Genomic DNA, 26743 nt, shown 5'->3' with positions numbered 1-26743 from the left:
AGTTAACTTAGTCCATATTGAAACATCAGCAGGCGGGGCTGCACCTATGAAAATGCCAGTACGCTAACGTTAATTGGAAAATAAAAATGAAATTCGTTCGTGGTACACTTTTTTATATATGTACCTGGGTACGATTATGCATTGCATTCGAACCTTGCGTTAATTTTTTTTTTACATTTGCCAGCTGCCCCTAACGTGCCTTGTGCAAGTTGCCTCTGTGCATGTTTGCGAGAACTGAGCTTCAGTGGAACTGTTTTTTTCACGACGTTGAATTTTGAAACCCGGGTCACGCGTTTTCCAGCTGCGTCCGACGAATTTCTGTCGTACCCGGGCGTCCGTAGAGGCTAACTTCACGTGTTGACGCGGGGCACACCGGCGATTGCCAGGCTCTGTGCTCCGAACCACTGATATGGGACGGGACAGCAAACTTCAGAAGCGCAGCGCCAAGGCGAGAAGAAGACGCCGCAGCAGGGCGCAGGGTGAGCGGGGTTTAATGCAGCCTGTCCGTGACTGGCGGGTGCAATTGCCAGCAGTCTGGCGAGGGCATGTTTACTTTGCCCAGCGATTGCCCGGGGGTAAAACTTGTATCCTGATCAGAAACCTGCCTGAAAGGCTTGAATCGCCCCGACGATACCGTTTGTTGTTAAAGTGTGGCCAACTTGTTTGTAGTGCGTGAATAAAGTTTTTCCTGATGCATCATTCTTTCTTTTTGCATGTAGTCATTGCATATATGGGCACACATTTCAACTATCATTGTCTGTAGCTTAATGTTTAGTTGAATTAATCATTATAGAATTGTAGAAAGATATAGCACAGAAGCAGGCAATTCGGCCTATTGTGTCTGTGTCGCCCCTTTGAAAAAGCTATCCAATTGTCAGCTGTGGCTCAGTGGTAAAGAAAAGGACTTGCATTTATATAGTACCTTTCATGACCAGTCGTCCCAAAGCGCTTTACAGCCAATGAAGTACTTTCTTGAAGTGTAGTCAATTTTGTAATGTAGAAAACGTGGCAGCCAATTTAAGCACAGGAAACTCCCACAAACAACAATGTGATAATGAGCAGATAATCTGTTTAAAAAAAAATATTGATTGAGGGATAAATATTGGCCAGAACATAGAAACATAGAAAATAGGTGCAGGAGCAGGCCATTCGGCCCTTCTAGCCTGCACTGCCATTCAATGAGTTCATGGCTGAACATGAAACTTCAGTACTCCCTTCCTGCTTTCCTCGCCATACCCCTTGATCCCCCGAGTAGTAAGGACTTCATCTAACTCTTTTTTGAATATATTTAGTGAATTGGCCCCAACCACTTTCTGTGGCAGAGAATTCCACAGGTTCACCACTCTCTGGGTGAAGAAGTCTCTCCTCATCTCGGTCCTAAATGGCTTACCCCTTATCCTTAGACTGTGACCCCTGGTTCTGGACTTCCCCAACATTGGGAACATTCTTCCTGCATCTAACCTGTCTAAACCTGTCAGAATTTTAAACGTTTCTATAAGGTCCCCTCTCATTCTTCTGAACTCCAGTGAATACAAGCCCAGTTGATCCAGTCTTTCTTGATAGGTCAGTCCCACCATCCCGGGAATCAGTCTGGTGAATCTTCGCTGCACTCCCTCAATAGCAAGAATGTCCTTCCTCTAGTTAGGAGACCAAAATTGTACACAATACTCCAGGTGTGGCCTCACCAAGACCCTGTACAACTGTAGTGTAGCAAACACCAAAGATAACTCCCCTGCTCTTCTTCAAAATAGTGCCTCTGAGTCAGAAGGTTGTGGGTTCAAGACCCACTCCTGAGACTTGAGCACAAAAATCTAGGCTGACACTCTAGTGCAGTGCTGAGGGATTCCTGCATTGTCAGAGGTGCCAAATTTCGGATGAGATGTTGAACTGAGGCCCCGTCTGCTCTTGGGTGGACTTAAAATATTCCATGGCACTGTAAGGGGAAAATGGAAAGGCTTCTCCTCCCACGAGCGGGCCCCCTGATATAGAGACGCTCACCCCAATCTGCGTAACAGCCCCCAGAGTTAGCAGACAGAGACGAATGGCAAAGTATAACGATCTTTTATTACGAACGTCTGGGAACACCTCTCATCACAGCCGCCTGTGAGTGGAGATGCTCCCCGAACAGCCCAATCATACAACTTTTATACATTTTAAAAACCCCTCCGATCCCTGGTAAGACCTCCCTAGATCTCTAATTGGACTACCTTATTAGTGCTACTTCTCTAATTGGACTACCTTATTAGTGCTACTTTGGATTGACAGGCCAAGACCCTCATGACCATCTTAGGCCATGACGAGAATGACTTCATTAGGTCAGAATTTGTTGATTCTCCTTGATGCCCGTGAGTCTGCCTCGAGCCTCTTCGCAAGGTCTTATCAATATCTGTTTAGGTTCTCACATCGTATCCTGTCAGAATATTATTGAATTAATAACTTCTGGAGCCTTGGTACAAGGCTGAAGAAGGCCTTTTACCTCCTTATGGGTTGGTGCAGGAACCAGCACTTTAACCCTTGTCCCGCTGGTACCCCTAATGCCAAATTTTTCTCTTACATTTCCCCCCTTTTGGCCCTTGGCTATACGCCAAGCTGGCCATATTTCCCGATAACTATCTCCCTGTAGGCAAGTTCCAGATAGGTCCGTTCACATGGGTGGCCATCTCCCAAGCTTTGGGACCTCCTGAGACCTTTTCCGCAGAGTTATATAAGGTAAGTCCTTCCTGTAGGACTGCTTAAATTTTCATCCCTTACAGCCTTAATCATAGTGTGTGCCCTGACGTATCGTTTGGCCTGTTTAATTCGTGCACAGGTTAGCCCTACCAGTACCATCAGGACCAGGTCTTGTACTACTAGAAGTGCATGTGATATTCTTATCCATGGGTGGATCTGAATATTAAGTCCAATGTTCCACAGTTTTGAGTACCAAGGCTGGTTGGCCAGCATCGCCTTAGTGTCTCTTTGTAGGTTTGTCTATTTCTTCCATCAGCTGGATATTGCACCAATCGTTCCTCACTTAATTCGGGTATCTGTTTTTCTTGCAGTTCCCATACTACCTCCTTATACCCTTCCGAGGATGATTTCCGTTGTCTCGGGATGTATGTGGTATCCATTTATGTCTATTTTTCCCATGGGCCTGAAACACAAGTTAGGGTTGGTGATGACACAGGGGGTGACTCCTCCCCTGGTCTTAATCGTCGGGTTGGCTGCTCCTGTGCTCACGCACCAATCTCCATTCCCTTGTGGAGCACCGATTGTTTCGGAATCGTGTTCGAGAGGAGTGATACTCAGCATGCACCCGTTTGTTTGGTGGAATCTGCAATTATCGTCATTCGTGGCGTACCTCGACATAAAATCACTTGATTATTTTTATAGAAATCGGTTATGTCAATGCCTTACGTACTAATTTAATCACCTGTCTGGAGGGGTGATGGTAACGTAACTGTGTTCGGTTTCTTCACCAATACTGTCGGTTTGGTATAAGGGGTCTTCCTTTGTTACGTCATACTGTGGTATTGCGCCTGTAGGGCTTGGTTATCCATGTTCCTCCCCAGTAAACCCCTTAAGATTTGCGTTAAGTTGTTAACCCGGTCGTCTATTGCATACAGGTCAATGGAATTCATCATCCCAACCCCTGCCGCATAACCCATGCCTAGTGTTTCCAGTATTCCCCTTTTTGTTCGACCTTGTCCTGTTCCCTTTCTGACATTAAATCTCAAGGTAGTGGATTCCGGGCCTTCGAGGATCCGTTGTGTCAGGTTCTGGGAAAGACTTATAGTTTCATTCCCACAGAAGCTAGGAAGAATGATATTCGTTAGGTTTAGATTAAATAGTCGCTGACCCATCCCAAATTATATCCTTTCTTCAGATTCTTTTATTACTAGTTCCCCTTTGGCTCCAGTCTTTATGGACGGGCTTATAGGGGGACTAGCGTGGTTGTGCTGGGAAGAGTTGTTGTCCCCAGGGTGGTTAGCGGGGCAGGGGTAGGGCTTCTTTTGGGCGTGTTTGGTGTCCCAGCTGGACCTTTATTTCGGGTCCACTACATTGTCATCTTTCCTCCACACTCCATCCGCCCCCCTTTTTAGGTTGTATTCCTTCTTGTTTGCGCTACGCATGATCAATACCGGCTTCTCCGTGTTGTTACCGTGTCACGCTTCGGGACATACACCTTATATTCCAGAGACCTCCCTTGGTCTTCATTTTATCCCACTGGCCAGTTTTCCTAAACATCCTGGGGTCCCACCCCCCTTTTTGCTCCATTCTGTTCACACCTTTCTGTTTCCTGCGGGGTGGATTTGGCTGCTTGTTTTGCAGCTCCGTCCGCCCAGGCATGAGCTTCTAGAACTGAAATTCCATCCAGTTGGATTTCTGCGCCCTTCCCCTTTTGGTCCGATGAACTTGCTCCTGTCCTCGGAATCTACTGATGCCCATGGCATCGGCAGCCTGCTGCATTACAATCTTACTTAATACACTATACATAGCCATGCGTTAAAATAAGTTCTGTCCTTGCTCCAGTCCTTGGCTGCTGGGATGCATATTTCGTCAGTTAAATTAAACAAAGCCCCATCTCATGTAGTTGTGTCTTTCCTGCGTGTGCTATATCTCTCGTAGTCCGTCTGCATTATCCAGTGCTTGCGTGGGCCGTAAGGTTCCCAGTATCCTGAGTCTCCAGAGTCGAAGTAGCCGTTGCGGTTCCATCTCGGTGAGTGTTTTATCTGCAAATTTTAAAGAGATAGCCTGGTCATCACCAGGTGTTAGGTTCTGTTCTACTCATCTTTTATCCATGCATGTCGAGGTCACTCTGTGAAATTGGAGGTAAGGGTTAGGTTGGGTTTGTGGACAACACTTACCCACCGTGGGGTACATTGGTTCTATTGCCATAGGTGATGGTGCTATGGCTGCGCACTGCACTATCCGTCTGGTCCCATTTAAAAAAAAAAATCTCTTCCAGCTTATTTATCTTAGCTTTTAACTCTTGAATTTGTTTTGTTTGAGTATCTTTCTTTTATTTGTATCAGGCGAGTATTATTACATAGGCTAGTTCTGTTTTTATTTTTATTCTGACTATCCCACCATTTCCTCGATCTGTCAGATGAGTCTTTTTTATTCTATTAAGAAATCCAAATTAATAATGTCCAGTATAAAACAGCTGTCAATGGAAAGGGTTAACTCCTTTACAGGTTTGTAAGAAGGCCTGATGTCATTACATGACTTCGCGTAATCATCCAAAATTTTTTTTTTTTAAGTCTTTGTGCCTTCAAAACTTGCTTAGAAATTAGGAATCCGTTAAAACAGCAGAAATCATTAGTAAAGCCGCCATAATAAAAGTCTTCTCATCAGGAAAGACAGCATTTTAGATTAAACTCTAATTTTTCTTAACTTCTAATTCAAGTACTTGCCAAAGATTAAAAAAAAATTTGATTTCAAACAAGACCACACATTTTTAATAGCTATTTTGTTTACTGAAATCCAATTTTCACACAAGCTGTATACAATCCAACATTTCTTTTTTTTTACAGTCCTGTTCACTGGGCAAATCTTGTGTTTTATTTCTCTCTCAGCACAAAATCTAAACTTATGTGCCAGTTCCATTTTCTATAAGAATTTTAAAATTCAGTAAGAATCTCTAATTCCCAGTTTTTTTTTTCTTTCTGTGCTGAGTTCGCATAGCTTAGATCTTTTCTCCTCGTTATTTTCAAAACCCTCCTGCTTGTTTAGACTGTTCGGGACTTTTCTTGATGAACAACGTACATTTTGGAAATCTTTCAAACTGCAGTGAAACTTTCTCGTAATTTAAAATCATTATCAATGGAGAGTGTCTTTTACCTCTTCAAATTTTTTTTTTCAATTAAACCAATATCTTTTTCACAGCCGACATCAACTAGTATTTAGTAAGTTATGTCTTTTTCCATCGCAAACACCCTTTTTTTTTCAGCACCTATTTAGTACGTTACGTCTTTTTTTCAGATCTCCTTTCTTCAAATTAGGTTTTGTATTTTACACCGGCTCGTGTCTCTGTAAATTTGTTAATTTAAAATCATCAGACAATCAAAGACACTTTTTCTTTCAAATTCGTTCAATCTGTTTTCTTTCAAAGTTGCGTCTTTATCTTTTTCTTCATAACTAGAACGGAGTCAAGCACATAGGCTTTGAGGGCTGCTTTTCGTTATCTCAAATGTTCCAGTTTCAAGGCAGTTACAATGTCCTTTTTTCTAAACTGCTAAAGCTTGCCGTTTTAACATTTTCTCAAAAGTCCCTTTTACACCTTTACAGATAGCTCACCCCTCGCCCAGGAGTTTGACCTGATCCCTGAAGGTATTTCTAGATTGTTTCCAAACCTTTTAGTTTTATTTCTCTTTTTTTTTTTAAAGAGAGCAGATTTAATTTAATATTTTTTTTAGTTTCAATCCATCTCAGTATTTTGCGATGTTTTCTCTTAATATCATCCGAATAAATCTACACCTGCGTTTCTAACTTAAAAACTTCCTACATACAGGACAACACTGCAAAAGTTAAAAAAACTTTACTCTGTCTGAAAAAGTGGATGGAACTAAAACAAACAGACAGCTCCCCTATTTTTCCAAACAGGCTTTCAGACACAGGAAAAATTCATTCCGCAGTCAAAAAAAATCACACAAGGACTCTCACTCAATGACAGACATTCACAAAAGTCTCTTTTTATTCAACAAAGCTTATTAATTATTTGGCCGGCTCTATTTTTTTTGGATCCATATGTCACTTAAGAAAATCACTATCAGCTTTTTTATGGCATTACGTAGTTACGCAAGTTACAATTAATGATTGGTTTTATTCGCCTTTTTAATAGCTGTGTTACCCATCTTCTTCGGGGCTATGAGGGTCTTGGGCACTCCCTTTAATTCGTGTTAGCTATGCAGGACGTTATTTATATCTATATGTCTTCCTTTGGCGCCGTACACTTGTACTGCCATGCTTTGGGTCAATATATTCCGTCACCGCAGGGACGTCATCTCCATGTCCTCAATATCTTTGTCTTCCCTTGGCGCCGTACACTCGTGCTGCCACGCTTTGGGTCAATATGTCTCGTCCCTGCACCGTGCGCTCGTATCGCTTCGGGTCAATAGACCTTCCTCTATATCTTCCCTTGCGTCGTACCCTCGCACTGCCGTGCTACCTCCACGCGCGCGTTTTAGGATGCACCTTTTGACCCCCTTCCTCCCCTAGATCGTCCCTGCCCTCCATCTCCATCCCTTCTGTACCTGCTACAAATGGTTCTTTGTACAGATGTCCTTCCCTTGCGGTTTACAATGCCACAGCTCTAACTTGAAGGTGGTAAATTAAAACATACTCGCCCCAACAGCTGGGTCATTGTTCCGTTCGGGAAGTCCGCACCCTGCTCGCAGCGCCAAATGTAAGGGGAAAATAGGAAGGCTTCTCCTCCCACGAGCGGGCCCCCTGATATAGAGGGTCGACGCTCACCCCAACCCGCGTAACAGCCCCCGGAGTTAGCAGACAGAGACGAATGGCAAGGTATAACGATCTCTTATTACGAACGTCCGGGAACACCTCTCATCACAGCTGCCTGTGAGTGGAAATGCTCCCCGAACAGCACAATCATACAACTTTTATACATTTTAAAAACCCGTCCGTTCATTGGTAAGGCCTCCCTAGATCTCTAATTGGACTACCTTATTTGTGCTACTTTGGATTGACAGGCCAAGACCCTCGTGACCACCTTAGGCCGTGACTAGAATGACTTCATTAGGTCAGAATTTGTTGATTCTCCTTGGTGCCTGTGAGTCTGCCTTGAGCCTCTTCGCAAGGTCTTATCAATGTCTGTTTAGGTTCTCACATCATATCCTGTCGGAATATTATTGATTTGATAACTTCTGGAGCCGTGGTACAAGGCCGAAGAGAGGCCTTTTACCTCATGGGTCGGTGCAGGAACCAGCACTTTAACCCTTGTCCCGCTGGTACCTCCAATGCCAAATTTTTCTCTTGCAGCACTATTTCAACGAAAAGCAGGGGAGTTATCTTCGGTGTTCTGGACAATATTTATCCCTCAATCAATATTTAAAAAAAACAGATTATCTGCTCATTATCACATTGCTGTTTGTGGGAGTTTCCTGTGCTTAAATTGGCTGCCACGTTTCCTACATTACAATATTGACTACACTTCAAAGGAGTACTTCATTGGCTGTAAAGCGCTTTGGGACGACCGGTGGTCATGAAAGGTGCTATATAAATGCAAGTCCCCTTCCTCACAGCACTGCAAATGTTTCCTGATGCAACATTCTTTCTGTTTGCATGTAGTCCTGTTTCCCCTTCAAGTATTTATCCAATTCCCTTTTGAAAGTAGTTATTGAATTCCAGGTAATAACTTGCTGCGTAAAATATTTCAATGATAACTTGTGTTTATATAGCACCTTTAACATAGTAAAACGTCCCAAGGTTTTACAGAAGCATTCTAAAACACAATTTCTCCTCATCTCACCTTTGGTTCTTTTACTTTACTTTAATCTGTGTCCTCTGGTTACCAACCCTTCTGTTATTGGAAGCAGTTTCTCCTTACTTACTCCATCAAAAATGCTCACTTTACTCGGACCTTTTATAACTGCTGAAAGAATGGACTTACCATTAGACTGGGTTGGATTTGGATCAAGGTTCAAGAGATGAAAAGAAAGTAAGTGGGTAGCAGTTCTCAGTATATTGATAATGTTTAGCTCCTTAGCCAGATGTGCCTGTAAATAGTATTGAATTATTTATGGAAAATTAAATTTCCAATCTAACAGATCTCCCATTCCTCAGGTAGGTAACTAAAGAAAAGTTCAAAAAGCTATTAAAATTTAGTGACACTTCCGCATCTGATAAACACACAGGTGTTTAATACACTTGAAGCAAATAACTCACTTTAATTAATTGCTATGTTTGTTTAAGGTGGAAATATAATTTGCAATACATACAGGTTGGTTGTAACTAATTTTTTTTTTGCATCCTGTAGCACTAAATTACTGACTTTTTTTGTCTCCAATGCTTGTGATGTATAACCTTGCTTGTACCAACTTCATACTGCTTTACAATACTATTTATCAAAATCATTTAATACGATAGAGAAGTGGTGAGACAGTATTTTGCGAGAACATAAGAAGTAGTAGGAGTAGGACATATGGCCCCTTGAGCCTGCTCCGCCATTTAATAAGATCATGGCTGATCTGATCTTGGCCTTGACTCTACTTCATTGCTCACTCCCCATAACCCTTGATTCCCTTATTATTCAAGAACCTATCTTCATCTTAAATACATTCAATGACCCAGCCTCCACTGCTCTCTGGGGTAGAGAATTCCAAAGATTCACGATCCTCTGAGAAAATAAATCCCTCCTCATTTCCGTTTTAAAATGGCGACCCCTTATTCTGAAACTATGCCCCCTAGTTCTAGATTCCCCCACGAGGGGAAACGGATGACTTCAAAAATAGAATTCTCCTTCACAAAAAAGGGCTGATTTCAAAAAATTTATGTTCTTATTTGTGCCAGTGAAATAAAAACAAGATAGGTGGAAGGTTATCTGATGTTTTAGAAAACATCTCTGTAATCTCCTTCAGCCCCACAGCCACCCTCCCTCCAATATATCTGCACTCCTCTAATTCTGATTATAATCGCTCAACCATTGGTGGCCGTGCCTTCTGTTGCTTGGGCCCCAAACTCTGGAACTTCCTGCCTAAACCTCTCCGCCCCTCTACCTCTCTATCCTCCTTTAATACGCTCCTGAAAATCTACCTCTTTGACCAAGCTTTTGGTCGTCTGCGCTAATTTCTACTTGTGAGGCTCGGCTTCAAATATTTAATCTCCTAATACTCCTGTGAAGCGCCTTGGGATGTTTCACTATGTTAAAGATGCTATATAAATACAAGTTGTTGTTGATTGAGCTTCAGCTGCTTTGTTACTCTTTTGTTGTAAAGTTATTAACCAGAGTTTTTAATTAATGTAAAATGATGTACATACTCGTACAAATATGTAATATCAGTACTGTATTTCATTTTTTCTGATAAAGCAGCTTGTCTTGAATGCTGTGTGTTTGTTTTGCAGGATTTGAAATGGCTGGATTAAATGTTCGGGAGAGGATGCAGATGAAAATGGCGAAAAAAGCCAAGAAGAAAACGGAAGGCAAATATTCGGTTGAACAGTTGTTGGAAAAAGTAAGCTATTTTCAAAATTTAAAAAAAGTTATAGTTTATGTAATATTGCAACAGTGTTTCAATGAAGCGTTCTAATCAGACTGACAAATGTGGAATCAGAACTTTTATGCACACACTTAAGCAACAAACAAAGGAGAAATGAGCAGAAATTATTCAAAAATAGAGGGCTGGTGCTTAAATCATTGTCATTCTGATTTAAGATGACTGGACCAACATCAGTCACGCAATCACTGATTTTTCACCACGTTCTTCTAACCACTCCTATTTTTTTGTTACAATGTAAGCTCTTTCGCAGTTATTTTGATGTATTATCCAGAGTCAAAAATGAACTAAAATCTGTGAATTAAAAAAAAAATTGTCCCAAATATATGGAGTCGGAATCATGCAGACTCTCCTTCCCGGAATGCACACTGCTATGGATTGACCAGTGAGAATAGAAACATCAATGGAATGTAAAGTGCAACCTAGAACATTGTACTCAAATGGGGAAAGGTGTCTGGACCTCTACCATAGGCATTACGTGACTGGATATTACAAAATACACCAGATTCCCCCTCTGTTTGTGTTTCCTCTCACTGTGGGAATCCCTTGTTCTCCATTCAGTCTGTACCATCATGGTGTGACTGACGTGGACAATTCCAGTGCTTTCGGACCATATACTTTCACCTCTGCACGTTGCTCGGCTTTGCCCTTGCCTCACTCCCAGCTGTGCCGAAAGCCTTGTGAACACTTTAGGTGTGGCTTAGTGGGCAGCACTCTCGCCTCTGAGTCAGAAGGTTGTGGGTTCAAGTCCCACTCCAGTGACTTGAGCACAAACATCTAGGCTGACACTCCAGTGCAGTGCTGAGGGAGTGCTCTACTGTCGGAGGTGCCGTCTTTCGGATGAGACGTTAAACCGAGGTCCGTCTGCTCTCTCAACTGGGGTTAAAGGATCCCATGGCACTATTTCGAAGAAGAGCAGGGAAGTTATTCCTGGTGTCCTGGCCAATATTTATCCCTCAATCAACATAACAAAAACAGATTATCTGGTCATTATCACATTGCTGTTTGTGGGAGCTTGTTTGTGCGCAAATTGGCTGCTGCATTTCCCACATTAAAACTGACTACACTTTAAAAAGTACTTCATTGGCTGTAAAGCGCTTTGAGACGTCTAGCGATCGTAAAAGGCGCTACAAAAATGCAAATCTTTTTTCTTTGATCAAGCATTTAAAACATGTAAAGATACTGGGTGACCTAATATGTTTTAAATGTAGCTTACTTCTGTATTTTTGCAGTGTGAACCTGTGAATTTTATGTTTAATATGGCAACACAGCAAAATCCTCCAGTTGTGCAGGTAGGCATACTGAATGTTTTTTTGAAGTAGTGAAGTTGTCCTTCGCTCAGTCTGCCACTTAAATGTTATGGCGTCAACATTAGCGTCCTCGACCAGGCCAACATCCCCAGCATTGAAGCACTGACCACACTTGATTAGCTCCGCTGGGCAGGCCACATTGTTCACATGCCAGACACGAGACTCCCAAAGCAAGCGCTCTACTCTGAACTCCTTCACAGCAAACGAGCAGGTGGGCAGATGAAATGTTACAAGGACTCCCTGAAAAAGCGCAACACCCCCACTGACACCTGGGAGTCCCTGGCCAAAGACCGCCCTAAGTGGAGGAAGTGCATCCGGGAGGGTGCTGAGCACCTCGAGTCTCATCGTCGAGAGCATGCAGCAATCAAACGCAGGCAGCGAAAAGAGCGTGCATCAAACCTGTCCCACCCACCCTTTCCTTCAACGGCTATCTGTCCCATCTGTGACAGGGACTGTGATTCTCGTATTGGACTGTTCAGCCACCTAAGGACTCAGTTTAAGAGTGGAAGCAAGTCTTCCTCGATTCCGAGGGACTGCCTATGATGATGTTATGGAGAGCCTTTATTTAAATTGGCTTGCAAAGTCTTTGTTTAAATGGACTTTCACAACCTCAATTTAAGTAGATGCTGTGGTCTGGTTCCTAGTTGGTGACGCCCATTATTATGCTTTATCAAAATCCTCGTGAAAACACTATAACCTTCATGATGATGTGAGTCTATCGACCAATATATGGGAACCCCAGTGCCATATATTTTTGTTTATGTAAGGGGTTAAAATTGAATCTCAAGTTTTTGCTCAGACAAAAACACATTAGTTCGTTTCCAGATGAGTTGGTTGCAGTGTTTTTCATAAATGTGAATTGATAAATCTCAACAAAAGATAGTTTAAGGTATCAAGTTAGCTGGAGATAGTGCTTTCAGTGACAAAACATCCTGTGCTATTGTCAATCTTGATGAATGGCTTTTTGATCTAATAATGAGACTAATGCAACCTTTTGTAAATAGATTCCAGCTCTTCTAACTTCAGAGGATTCAAATTGTTTTTCTGTGAGACAATACTTCTCGCTGGTTATTTTTCCCTTAGTGTTGTGATCTCTCCATTTTTTTCAGTAAGTCGAAGATTTGTTTTTATCCAAAAGATTTATCCATTTCCCTTTTTGAAATCCACGATTGAGTCTGCCTCCACCACCCTTTCAGGCAGTGCGTTCCAGATCATAACCACTCGCTGCGTAAAAAAGTTTTACCTCTTATCGCCTTTGTTTTTTTTTGCCAATCACCTTAAATCTGTGTACTCTGGTTCTCGACCCTTCCACCAATGGGAACAGTTTCTCTCTACTCTGTCTGGACCCCTCATGATTTTGAGCACCTGTATCAAATCTCTTCTCCACCTTCTCTGCTCTAAGGAGAACAACCCCAGTCTCTCGAGTTTATCCATGCAACTGAAGTCCCTGATCCCTGGAACCATTCTTGTAAATCTTCTCTGCACCCTCTCTAAGGCCTTCACATCCTTCCTAAAGTGTGGTGCACAGAATTGGACACAATATTCCAGTTGAAGCTGAACCAGTGTTTTATAAATGTTCTTCATAACTTACTTGCTTTTGTACTCCATGCCACTATTTATGAAGCCCAGGATCCCGTATGCTTTTTTAGCCACTTTCTCAACCTTCCCTGCTACCTTCAACGATTTGTGCACATATACCCCCAGGTCTCTCTGTTCATGAACCCCCCTTTAGAATTGTACCCTTTGTTTATATTGCCTCTCCTTGTTCTTCCTACCAAAATGTATCACTTTGCACTTTCTGCATTATATTTCATCTGCCACATGTCCGCCCATTCCACCAGTCTGTTTATGTCCTCCTTGAAGTCTGTCACTATCCACTATACTGCCAAGCTTTGTGTCATCTGCAAATTTTGAAATTGTGACCTGCACACCCATATCCAAGTCAATAATATGTCAAGAAACACAATGGTCCTCCTACAGACCCCTGGAGAACACCACTGTATACCTTCCTCCAGTCCGATAAACAACTGTTCACCACGACTCTGTTTCCTGTCACTTAGCCAATTTCGTATCCATGTTGCTGCTGTCCCTTTTATTCCATGGGCTTCAACTTTGCTGGCAAGCCTATTATGTGGCACTTTATCAAACGCCTTTTGGAAGTCCATGTACATCACGTCAACCGCATTGCCCTCATCAACCCTGAATGTTACCTCATCAAAACCTCAATCAAGTTAATTAAACAGATTTAGCTTCATTAAAAGATGAGCAAGATAAACTCAGGTAATGATAGAGAAATGGCAGAAGTATTGTGTAACTACTTTACCTCAGTTTTTATTAAGAAAATAGACACCACTAAAGGATGAGCTTAAACAGAATATTAATACAGTTGGAATAGAAAGGGAGAAAATAATTGACAAACTAGGAAAACTAAAAGAGGATAAAATTCCAGGTCTGGATGTTATGCATCCGAAAACTCGGGAGGAAGTAGCAGAACCACTAGTTTATATATACAAAAGTTCCGTAGAAGAGGGGGTAGTACCAGAAGACTGGTAGACAGCTAAAGTTGTTCCTATATACAAAAAGCGATGTGAAGCTTAACGTCAGTGATAAGAAAGATACTGGAATCTATACTAAAAGAAGTGATAGAAGAGCATCTAGAAACAGAAAATGTCAGCATGGATTCTGAATAGCTAAGTCATACTTAACTGACCAGATAGACTTCTTTGAAGAGGTAATGGAAAAAGTAGACAAGGGTAATATAGTAGATATCATATACTTAGATTTCAAAAGTCCTTCAATAAGGATCACACGGTAGGCTAATGACCAAGGTTGAGGCATGTGGAGAAACTTCTTTACTCAGAGTTGATAAGATGTGGAACTCGGGTTGAAGCAAATAGCTTAGATGCTTTCAAAAGAAAATGAGATGAGGATAGAGAATCATAGAATAGTACAGTGCAGAATGAGGTCATTCGGTTCATCAAATCTGTGCCAGCACTTTCAAAGAGCAATCCAGTTAGTCCCACTCCACATGAGAGAAAAAGGAATAAAAAGATATGCTGAAAGGATGAAATGAGGTAGATAGAATGAGAGTATAAACACCAGCACAGACTTGTTGGGCCGAATGGCCTATTTCTGTGCTATATATTCTATGTAATTCTATGTATTTCTAATGCTTGGAGCCCTGTTAACATTCTGGTGCATTGCGCTGCACTCAAGGTTAATATATCCTTTCTGAGGTGATGTGCCCAGAACTGTACACAGTGGTATCTTATCGAAGGCCTTTTGGAAAGTTCCAGTATATGACATCTACTACATTACCTTTGTCTACTCTTTCTGTCATCTCTTCAAATAATTCTATCAGGTTATTTAAGCATGACTTAGCTATTCAGAATCCACGCTGACTATTTTTTATTGTATATTATGTCTCTAGATGCTCTTCTACCACTTATTTTTGTATGTATAAGGACCAACCAGGGCTTTGTATAGCTGCAGAAAAACTTCCTGCCCTTTATATTCTAGCTCTCTAGATGTAAAGGCGAATATTCTATTAGCCTTTGATTGTGTGTTGTACCTGGCCCCTTCATTTTAGTGATCTGTGCACATTGACCCCTATCTCTTTGGATCTCCACTGTTCTAGCTTTTCACCATTTAAGAACAAATACTTGGATCTATTCTTTTTTGTTCCCAAATGGATGACCTCACACTTACTTGCGTTGAAATCCATCTGCCACAGTTTTGCCCACTCACTTAATCTATCAATGCCTCTTATAATTTGATGCTCCTGTCCACATTACTTACTATGCCACCTCATCATCATAGGCTGTCCCTTGAGCGAGGATGACTTGCTTCCACACCAAAAGTGATGAGTTCATAGATGTTTCAATAGAGGACCCGATACTCCAGTCCTGAACTCCAGGGGTGGAAGATGCCTGTGCATGGATTTTTTAACGTGTGGTGACTGTTGAACTTCAGCCACCACACGGGCTTGACAGAATTAGGTCTTTATCCAGTGGCAAGGGTAAACCAGGACGACTGGGGACCTGCTCTGCTGATTATGCCACCTATCTTCGTGTCATTGACACACTTGGATATATGGGTCTCTATTGCATTATCTATGTCATTAATAAATATAATTAATAGTTGAAGTCTCAGCACAGATCCTTGTAAGACACCACTTGTCACTTCCTTCCAATTGGAGTACATACTCATTATCCCTACTCTCTGCCTTCTATTGCCTAACCAATCTCCTAACCAGGTCAATAATTTGCCTTCTATTCCCGGAGCTTTAAGTTTAGCTAACTGTCTCTTATGTGGAGCCTTATCAAATGCCTTCTGGAAGTCCATATAAACTACATCCACAGACATTCCCTTGTCTGCTACTTCCTCAAAAAATTCAAATTAGTTTCATTAGACATGACCTACCTGTTTAAAAAAAATCCATGTTGGCTCTCTCTCATCAGCTCAAAATTTCTCGACGTGCTCAGTCACTCTTTCCTTAATTATAGATTCCAATAACATCCCCACAACAGATGCTAGACTAACAGGGCTATAATTTCCTGGTTTCTCTACCTCACCTATCTTAAATACTGGATTACATTTGCAATTTTACAATCTTAAGGGACAATTCCTGAATTGAGATAGCTTTGGAAAATGATAGCTGAAGTATCTGCAATTTTCTCACCTAATTCCTTTAAAACCCTGGGGTGGAACCCATCGGGTACTGGGGTTTGTCAGTCTTCAGTTATCTCTAATTCTGTTTTTTCCATTTTTTTCTAATACTGTTTTCTTGCTTATGTTAACTTTAGTGAATTCCAGTCCTTGATTCATTATTAGTTTCCCTGGAATGTCAGGTATATTATCCTCTTCCTTTACTGTGAAGACTGACACAAAGTTATTTATTCAATATTTTCTTATTTTCATTTGTAGTATTACTTACTTCTGTTTTTAAAAGGCCCAATACTCCTTGACTCCCCTTTATAAAATTTTAAAAACCTTTTGTGTTAATCTTGATATCCCTCGCAAGTTTCTTTTCGTATTCCTTCAATGTCACGCATGACATCTTTTGAGAGAGACTCACCTACAAACATGGCGGAATGATTGATTTATTTTTAGATAGTAGCATAATTATGTGGAAATATAATTATGTGGAACTTCGTTGGTATGAGACGTGAATTGGCTAGAATAGACTGGCAAATGATACTTAAAGGGTTGACGGTGGATAGGTAATGGCAAACATTTAAAGATCACATGGATGAACGTTAACAATTGTACATCCCTGTCTGGAGTAAAAATAAAACAGGGAAGGTGACTCAACTGTGGCTAACAAGGGAAATTAGGGATAGTGTTAAATCCAAGGAAGAGGCATATAAATTGGCCAGAAAAAGCGCGGCAAACCTGAGGACTGGGAGAAATTTAGAATTCAGCAGAGGAGGACAAAGTGTTTAATTAAAGAGGGGGAAAATAGAGTAGATGAGGAAGCTTGCTGGGAAATAAAAACTGACTGCAAAAGCTTCTATAGATATGTGAAGAGAAAAAGATTAGTGAAGACAAACGTAGATCCCTTGCAGTCAGAATCAGGTGAATTTATAATGGGGAACAAAGAAATGGTAGACCAACTGAACAAATACTTTTGTTCTGTCTTCACGAAGGAAGACACAAATAATCTTCCGGAAATACCAGGGGACCGAGGGTCTAGCGAGAAGGAGGAACTGAAGGAAACCCTTATTAGTAAGGAAATTGTGTTAGGGAAATTTTGGGATTGAAGGCCGATAAATCCCCAAGGCCTGATAGTCTGCATCCCAGAGTACTTAAGAAAGTGGCCCGAGAAATAGTGGGTGCATTGGTGATCATTTTCCAACAGTCTATCGACTCTGGATCAGTTCCTATGGAGGGAGAAAGAAAATGGGGAATTATAGACCAGTTAGCCTGACATCAGTAGTGGGAATAATGTTGGAATCAATTATTAAAGATGAAATAGCAGCACATTTGAAAAGCAGTAACAAGATTGGTCTGAGTCAGCATGGATTTATGAAAGGGAAATCATGCTTGACAAGTCTTCTAGAATTTTTTGAGGATGTAACTAGTAGAGTGGACAAGGGAGAACCAGTGGATGTGTATTTGGACTTTCAAAAGGCTTTTGACAAGGTCCCACACTATGGGCCCAAGTTTCCACACGCGCCTAGAATGGCGCAGTCCCGACCTGGACGCCCGTTTTTCGCGCCTCAAAGTGCGCCTAAAAAAATCCTCCGTATTCTCCACCTCCCTGCTGGCCCTCGGCGCAGCGCAGCACGAGCTGTAGGGGGGTGGAGCCAGGTACCTGCGCTGAAAACAGTGCCGGGACCTCTGCACATGCGCGCTACAGTGGGCACGCAAGTGCAGTAGCTCCAGGCGCCGAACTGTGTGGGAGGGGCCCGAAGCACACAGCCCCTAGCCCTGGCCGAATGGCCTCACTGGGGCTGCGTGAATAAGGCTCCTCCCACGGCCAGCTCCTGCTTCCCCCCCCACGACCAGACCCGACACCCGCTCCCCGCCCCCCCGGACCGGACCCGACACCTGCTCCCCGCCCCCTCCCCCCCCCGCCTCCGGACCAGACCCGACACCCGCTCTCTTTCCCCCCCCCCCCCCCCCCACCTCCGGACCAGACCCGACACCCGCTCCCACCCCACCCCCCCGACTGGACCCGACCCGACCCGACCCGACCCGCGCTCCTGTTCCCGCTCCCCGACTGGACCCGACCCGACCTGCGCTCCTGTTCCCGCTCCCCGCCTACCCGACTGGACCCGACCCGACCCGCGCTCCTGTTCCCGCTCCACGCCGCCCCCCCCCCCCCGCCCCCGGACTGGACCCGACCCGAGCTCCTGTTCCCGCTCTGCCCCCCCCCCCCCCGACTGGACCCGACCCGACCCGCGCTCCTGTTCCCGCCTCCCCGACTGGACCCGACCCGACCCGACCCGACCCGCGCTCCTGTTCCCGCTCTGCGCCCCCCCCCCCCCCGACTGGACCCAACCCGACCCGCGCTCCTGTTCCCGCTCCGCGCCCCCCCCCCCCCCCCCAAGGACTGGGCCGGCCCGTTCAGCCTTTGGTCCTGAAAGGCCTGCCTGAAGCACTTTCACACAGGTAGGAAGATGGTTTATTTAATCTTTTCTTTGCTTATAAATGTTTATTCAGGTTGGATTTATTTGTATAATATTTGTATAAGTATAAATAAGGATTTATTATAGAATTTAATGACTTCCCTTCCCCCCCACCTCCTTCTGGACGCCGAATTTGTAACCTGCGCCTGATTTTTTAATGTGTAGAACAGATTTTTTCAGTTCTACAAAAATCTTCACTTGCTCCATTCTACTTTAGTTTGGAGTACATTTTCACTGTGGAAACTTTCAAATCAGGCGTCAGTGGCCGGACACGCCCCCTTTTGAAGAAAAAATTCTGTTCCAAAGTGGAACTGTTCTACCTGACTAGAACTGCAGAAAAAAAAATGTGGAGAATTGCGATTTCTAAGATAGTCCGTTCTCCACCAGTTGCTCCTAAAAATCAGGCGCAAATCATGTGGAAACTTGGGCCCAAGATATTGGTGTGCAAAATTAAAACACATGGTATTGGGAGTAATGTATTGACATGGATAGAGAACTGGTTGGCAGACAGGAAGTAACGAGTCGGGATAAACGGGTCCTTTTCAGAATGGCAGGCAGTGACTAGTGGGGTGCCGCAGGGTTCAGTGCTGGGACCCCAGCTATTTACAATATACAGTAATGATTTAGATGAAGGAATTGAGAGTAATATCTCCAAGTTTGCAGATGACACTAAGCTGGGTGGCGGTGTGAGTTGTGAGGGGGATGCTAAGAGGCTGCAGGGTGACTTGGACAGGTTAGGTGAATGAGCAAATGCATGGCAGATGCAGTATAATGTGGATAAATGTGAAGTTATCCACTTTGGTGGCAAAAACGCGAAGGCAGAATATTATCTGAATGGCGGCAGATTAGGAAAAGGGGAGGTGCAACGAGACCTGGGTGTCATGGTCCATCAGTCATTGAAAGTTGGCATGCAGGTACAGCAGGCGGTGAAGAAGGCAAATGGTATGTTGACCTTCATAGCTAAGAGATTTGAGTATAGGAGCAGTTGTACAGTGCCTTGGTGAGGCCTCACCTGGAATATTGTGTTCAGTTTTGGTCTCCTAATCTGAAGAAGGACATTCTTGCTATTGAGGGAGTGCAGCGAAGGTTCACCAGACTGATTCCCGGGATGGCGAGACTGGATCGACTGGACCTGTATTCACTGGAGTTTGGAAGGATGAGAGGGGATCTCATAGAAACATATAAAATTCTGACGGGACTGGACAGGTTAGATGCAGGAAGAATGTTCCCGATGTTGGGGAAGTCCAGAACCAGGGGACACAGTCTAAGGATAAGGGGTAAGCCATTTAGGACTGAGATGAGGAGAAACGTCTTCACTCAGAGAGCTGTTAACCTGTGGAATTCTCTTCCGCAGAGAGTTGTTGATGCCAGTTCGTTGGATATATTCAAGAGGGAGTTGGATATGCCCTTATGGCTAAAGGGATCAAGGGGTATGGAGAGAAAGCAGGAAAGGGGTATTGTGGTGAATGATCAGCCATGATCTTATTGAATGGTGGTGCAGGCTTGAAGGGCCGAATGGTCTACTCCTGCACCTATTTTCTATGTTTCTATGTAAATGTACTGGAATGACACTTGATCTAAAATCTATTGTTTATTTGATGAAACAGATGCTGCTAAATTTATTTGTGCACTTTCAGGCTGAGGAATGCATAGACAACTTAAATTTTGAACGAGCACAAATGTTCTGTCAGCGAGCTTTGGACATGGAGCCTAACAATTTGACCATACTTGATATGATGGGCAACATCTTTGCAGAGCTTGGAAATTCAGAAAAAGCAAAAGAAATATCCTTTTGGCAAGAAACTGGGTGATGGATAATTCCCAAGTCGGCTGTTAATTATGATCCATGATCCATTTACCAGAGGGAAACGTGAAACAAGGTGCTTCGTCTTCCCTTGTCTATGTTAAACTATCCCACCAGAGGGAGCTGTTGTATTTGTGTGGCAACTATTCACACCTAGCTTTAGACAGTGGCAGGTGGTGACAGGCTGCACATTCATTGCCCAGCTACATGTGGCTTTTTTATGCTTAAAGGTGAAAGATTTACTTCATTAGCACTATAGTATTATTGAAGTTAAATCATTTAAAGGCAATTTGCTTGAATTTAAGATTAAAAAATTTAAACTATATTGTGTGCTAAACTGTACTTTCCTATAAATTTTACAGTATAATGGCTATTAATTGTTACAGTGCTGTTTTGCAGATTAGTAGGCACATTTTGTAGTGGAATTAATAATACCTATGCCATATAAAAAGAGAAAAACATTCTTTGACTCTGGTGGAAGTATTTCAGCAAGCTGTCATGTTGAGTCCTGACAAAGGCCATGCTAAATACATGTACTTGGGCCAGATGCACTGTGGGCAGGAAGCAGTACAGTACTTCAACAAAGGCATTGAGCTCATGATTAAAGATTACCAACAGCAGAAGGAGATGGTGAGCTGGAATCTTTGAAGATTATCCAGTTTTTAAACAGGGAAACATTGGTTGAGTTTTACTAAATGCTGTGTGCTAAGCTTTCATGGCATGTGTTAGTTTTCATGCAATATTGTAAATATTTTTTGCTGGTTAATTTTTGGCTGGGTTATTTTTATTCTGTATTCTGGTTGGTATAACGGATTTTTAATTTGACTTTTTAAAAAAAAACTGTTAACCCATTAAACTGTCTGTTCAAATTGAAAAGTGATTGAAATAATTTATTTTTGGAGAAATTTTGATTAAGCCTGAATAAACCTTGTGACTCACGGATACCCACAAGTCAATATAAAAGTAATTCTTTAAGATTGTTGTTGTTGTTTAGTGCCATCGTAGACTCTGTTCTAATGATCGAAGGATTGCTTTTGATACTGATTTTCTCACGTATTTCAAAATGTTATGTTGGTTTCCATATTGTTGTGATTGTACATTTCTTGCGTGGCATTAATCAGAGTAGTACGCTATCTGATACCTTGGCTATGCACAGTGTTGTGTTTATATGCTTCAGGATCTGCATTTTGTCCTGTGTGTGCTTGGATACCAGTGATGCATAATCTTCAATTTAAATTTAGTGATGATCTAAAACTTAAACAAGTGATTTTGTTCAAGTGAAGCTGTATCTGGAGTTATTTAAACACCGATATGTTGCTCAGCTTAAACTCAACAAGTTTACAAGTTCAATTCAAATTAATCAGATTTATACTATTTAAAAGAAAATACAGGGAAAGGCTCCATTTGTTCAAACATTCAAATGTAATTGCTAACTTAACTCCAATAAGTCACATGAAGCTAAAAATTGCCAAATAATTAGCATTGGTGCAAAATGCACACTTAAATGAAGGAAATGCAATTTTGGGCCCACGGAGTAGTGCCTCTACACATCACGCTCCTGCTGCATGTTGCCAACCTAATCAAAATATTTAGCTAACTCTGTTGGAACAAAGTACCAGGTGCCTCTTGCTTTTTTGGCAAAGTTTAATGTCTGTGGTGCTGGATGATGAGAAGAAAAATTGCAGTAGATAATTGTGAAATTGTAGTGTATTTTATAGTACAAGTAAATTAGTGATTTTGTTTTTGGACAGGCCACACAAGCAGCATCCAGTGATCTAGATAATGCTGAAGTGACTCCTCAAAACATCTCTACGGCTTTTTGTTCGGTGGCAGAGATTTTTCTGACTGACCTCTGGTAAAGTATTATATATAATATGTTGACTTGAGGATTGCATTCTCCTACAACCTTAATTTTATTGTTGTTCCAGTCATTTTATTGTTGTTCCAGTCAATTTTTCAAACAATGAGGTCCAAACGATCACTAACAAGATTATTCCATGTAGTTTAGAAAACATACGAATTGAAGTTCAGGTAGTGTTTTTTTAATGGGGGCGGGGTGGGGGGGAGGTTGCGGGTGGTGTTTGATGATAGTGTTGTGGTACAGAAAGAGGTTTCGCAGACTGGACATGAACTGATGGGGCTACCGGGTGTTTATAGGTCATTTTTGATGCTTTATCTCTTTAAATACCAGATGTTTCCAAAATCCTACACTCTCACTACAGACTTAATTGCTTACCTTAGAGTTTGGGAGAAGTAAGGCCATGAATGGTTTCAAACATAATGATGGGATTTTAAAAATGTAAGTGTCGGTGGCCCAGCAGCCAACGTAGGTATTGAGCACAGACCCAATTACAGATCCAATTCACGTCCGGACCGGGGTCAAACAGGGCTGCGTCATTGCTCCAACCCTCTTCTCAATCTTCCTCGCCGCCATGTTCCACCTCACAATCAACAAGTTCCCCACTGGAGTGGAACTAAATTACAGAACCAGTGGGAAGCTGTTTAACCTACGCCGCCTCCAGGCCAGGTCCAAGATCACCCCAAGCTCTGTCGTTGAGCTGCAGTACGCGGACGATGCCTGCGTACATTCTGAGGCTGAACTCCAGGATATAGTCAATGTATTCACTGAGGCATATGAAAGCATGGGCCTTACGCTTAACATCCGTAAGTCAAAGGTCCGCCACTAGCCTGTCCCCGCCGCACAGCACTGCCCTCCAATCATCAAGATCCACGGCGCGGCCCTCGACAACGTGGACCATTTCCCATACCTCGGGAGCCTCTTATCAACAAAGGCAGACATTGATGCGGAGATTCAACATCGCCTCCAGTGCGCCAGTGCAGCCTTCGGCCCCTTGAGGAAAAGAGTGTTTGAAAACCTGACCCTCAAATCTACCACCAAGTTCATGGTCTACAGGGCTGTAGTAATACCCGCCCTCCTGTATGGATCTGAGGCATGGACGTTGTACAGAAGGCACCTCAAATCGCTGGAGATATATCACCAACGATGTCTCCGTAAGATCCTGCAAATCCCCTGGGAGGACAGGTGCACCAACGTCAGTGTCCTCGTCCAGGCTAACATCTCCAGCATTGAAGCACTGACCACACTCGATCAACTTCGCTGGGCAGGCCACATCGTTTGCATGCCAGATACGAGACTCCCAAAGCAAATGCTTTATGCAGAGTTCTTTCATGGTAAACGAGCCAAAGGTGGGCAGCGGAAGCGTTACAAGGACACCCTCAGAGCCTCCCTGGTAAAGTGCGACATCACCACTGACACCTGTGAGTCCCTGGCCAAAGACCGCCCGAGGTGGAGAAAGTGCATCCGGGAGGGCGTTGAGTTCTTCGAGTCTCAGCGTGAAGAGGTCAAGTGCAGACAGCGGAAGGAGCGTGCGGCAAACCAGCCCCACCCACCCCTTCCCTCGACGGATGTCTGTCCCACCTGTGACGGGGTCTGTGGCTCTCGTATTGGACTGTTTAGCCACCAGAGAACACACTTTGGGAGTGGAAGCAAATGTTCCTCGATTCAGAGGGATTGCCTATAATGATGATGATGATGAGCACAGGGACGATGGGTAAGTGGGACTTGATGTGGGATAGGATACGGGCCGAAGAATTTGGGGAGGGAGCTGAACTTTATGGAGGGTGGGGGATGGGTGACCGGCCAGGTGATCATTGGAACAGCCGAGTCTGGAGGTGACAAAGCATAGATGAGGGTTTCAGCAACAGGTGGGCTGAGGCAGGGGCAGAGGTGGAGGTACGCGATCTTTGTGATGAAGAGATCGGTAGCTCAGCTCAGGGACAAATTGGATGGCGAGGTTGCGACTAGTCTGGTTCAATCAGAGACCTCAGCTGGGGAGGGGAATGGAATTGGTAGCTCAGAAACCGAATGGGGAAAATTAGTCAATGGCGAGGGTGCCAACTTATAACTGGATTATTTTTCATAATTTAAGTTGATCAGAGCAGTATATATTTCAGATGTATGGAATATCTGATTATTTTGGAAATTAATTGACAGCCACTTCCATATGAGAAGCTACATTGCTGTTTTCAGGCACATCATGCAATGAAGTTATTTTAGCATTTAGACTCTATAAATTGAGAAATCAATCTCGGGAAAATATTTAATCAAACTGGTGAGATTTTGCTAGTTGTGGTTTCTGCTAGAATAGGTTGTGTTTGTGATAAGAAAGAAGAAAGCAAGAATTTACATTTATATAGTGCTTTTCCCATCATAAAGCTGTCTGTGTGCTTCCCAGTCAATGAATTACTTTTGGAGTGTAGCCATTGTTGTTTTGTGGGCAAATACGGCAGCTAATTTGCATACAGCAAGGTTGCACAAACAGAAATGAGATAAATGGCAAATTCATTTATAGTGGTGGTGTTGGGGTATAAATGTTGACTAGACCACTGGGGAACTCCTTGCTCTTTTGAACAAGTGTGAAGCATTTTTTTTAAGTCCAACTGAAAGGGCAGATAGGGTCTCATTTTAATATCTCAACTGTAGATGGCACCTTTGACTGCTTATTCCCTCAGTATGCACTGGAGTGTCAGCCTCGATGTTCAAGTACTTAAGTGGGGCTCGAATCCATCACTTTCTGACTCGGGCGAAAGTGCCACTACTAAGCCAAATTGACATAAATAATGCCTGCTAGGTGCTCCAGTTTACTTAACCTAGAATGGATACAGAGCATTTTTTTTAATGTGTTTTTAATGCCTTGCTCCACTTGAGTGGACTTGATTACTTAAGTATCAAATTTTGCTCGGTGAAGTACCACAATATGCTAACATGGTTCAGGTTGCGAATGCTTCCTGTTGACATAAAAATTATATTTTCTGATGCGTGAATATAGACCGAATACAGAACAGCTGGATGGATTCTTCTTGCTGCTATCATGGAACCCTGTGTGAGCAGAAATTAACTACAACTGACTGCAGTACATAGTGTGTGTGTAAAAACATAAATAAGTTACATCAAAGCAATGATGTCTTTATTTCAGATGAGCTTTGTTGTCATGGTTTAATACCATCTGACCCCAACATATGATTCCTGCTTTGTAATCACACTGAGTGTTCATTGTTCTTCCTTGATAAACACAAAGTGATATCAACAAGGTTGAATGCTTTTGAAATGGCTCTTGGAGGTGCTTAGCTCCATGTTGAGACTACGCTTAAGATTTTCATATGTTGGAATTGCTCAGCTAATGGCTGTCCGATTCAGAGGAAGTCTTCAGAACATAGTGTGATTGGCACAGTTAAGTATTTCAAGTGCCACTTCAAATCATAAAAAAACATATTCATAACACAATAGACCTAGGAGTTATATTTAATCATCCCCTTACTATTTTTCTGATGCCTATGCCTCCTTGATTGTATTCATAAAATATTTTGTATTCTTGTGATGAACGGATTTTGGTGTTTTACACCGTTGGATAGTGTTTGTGAAGCAAGAAACATGAATCACATTTTCAAAAAAAGTTCACCAATAAGTACACACATGCAAGTGGTAATTTCCCCAAAAGCAAAGCTTATTGAGAGAAATTGAAATGAGACTGTGTCATGAAAAATCTAGGGTTAATAACACACAAGATTAAGCAGAGCATAAAAATATTTTGGGGAAGCAAAAAACATTTGGTAAAGGTTGAGAGATAATGAAAGAAGACTGGTGGACAACATCAAAAGAAATAGTAAAGGAATTTTACAAACATAGAAAGTAGAGAAGTAATTAAAGAAAGAGTGGGACTGACTAGAGATGAAAGGAAATCAAATGGAATGGCAGCAATACTAAGTGGATATTCTGCTTTGGTTTTCACAAGATTATTCTAGTGGAAATAAGAGATACAAGAGGAGCAATTAGTTAAAATTAATAGAAAAGGAACTAGTACTGAAAAGGCACAAGGCACTGATGGCATGCCAAGGGCAAAGCCTGTGACCAGTCTTCCATATCCTAAGATGTTTGATTTGAAAGTTGTGCCAGAGGATTGGAAGGTTGCTGATGTAACATCTCTGTTCCAAATTAGATAATAAGTGATTGTTGACTAGCCGGCCTATCATTGGTAGTGGGTAAGTTTCTAGAGTTCATAATAGGAGTTAAAGTTAATACTCATTTAGAAAGATGTGATTCATTAAAGACAGACAGCATAGATGTGTAAAAAGCAGGTTGTGTCGAACAAATTTAATCGAGTTCTTGAAGGAATTACAGCTGTATTGGCAAAGGAATGACAGTGAATGTTGTGTGCATGGATTTCTAATATATATTTGATAAGGTGCTGAATAGGAGGCTTG

General features: G+C 42.5%; 1 protein-coding gene across 1 annotated transcript in view; it reads left to right on the top strand.

Moving 5' to 3' along the window:
* Positions 1-368: 368 nt before the first annotated feature.
* LOC139263963 (uncharacterized) overlaps positions 369-26743 on the top strand; it is a 697384-nt gene continuing 671009 nt past the window's right edge. Inside the window, exons 1-5 of the mRNA XM_070880058.1 lie at positions 369-479; positions 10063-10172; positions 20295-20437; positions 20938-21091; positions 22213-22316. Of these exons, the coding sequence (XP_070736159.1) occupies positions 410-479; positions 10063-10172; positions 20295-20437; positions 20938-21091; positions 22213-22316 (581 nt within the window). The 5' untranslated portion in view covers positions 369-409. The remainder of the gene's footprint in view (positions 480-10062; positions 10173-20294; positions 20438-20937; positions 21092-22212; positions 22317-26743) is intronic.

The sequence above is a fragment of the Pristiophorus japonicus genome, chromosome 5 (assembly GCF_044704955.1).
Source record: "Pristiophorus japonicus isolate sPriJap1 chromosome 5, sPriJap1.hap1, whole genome shotgun sequence".
NCBI lineage: Eukaryota > Metazoa > Chordata > Chondrichthyes > Pristiophoridae > Pristiophorus > Pristiophorus japonicus.
This window is presented reverse-complemented; position numbering and strand designations above follow the sequence as displayed.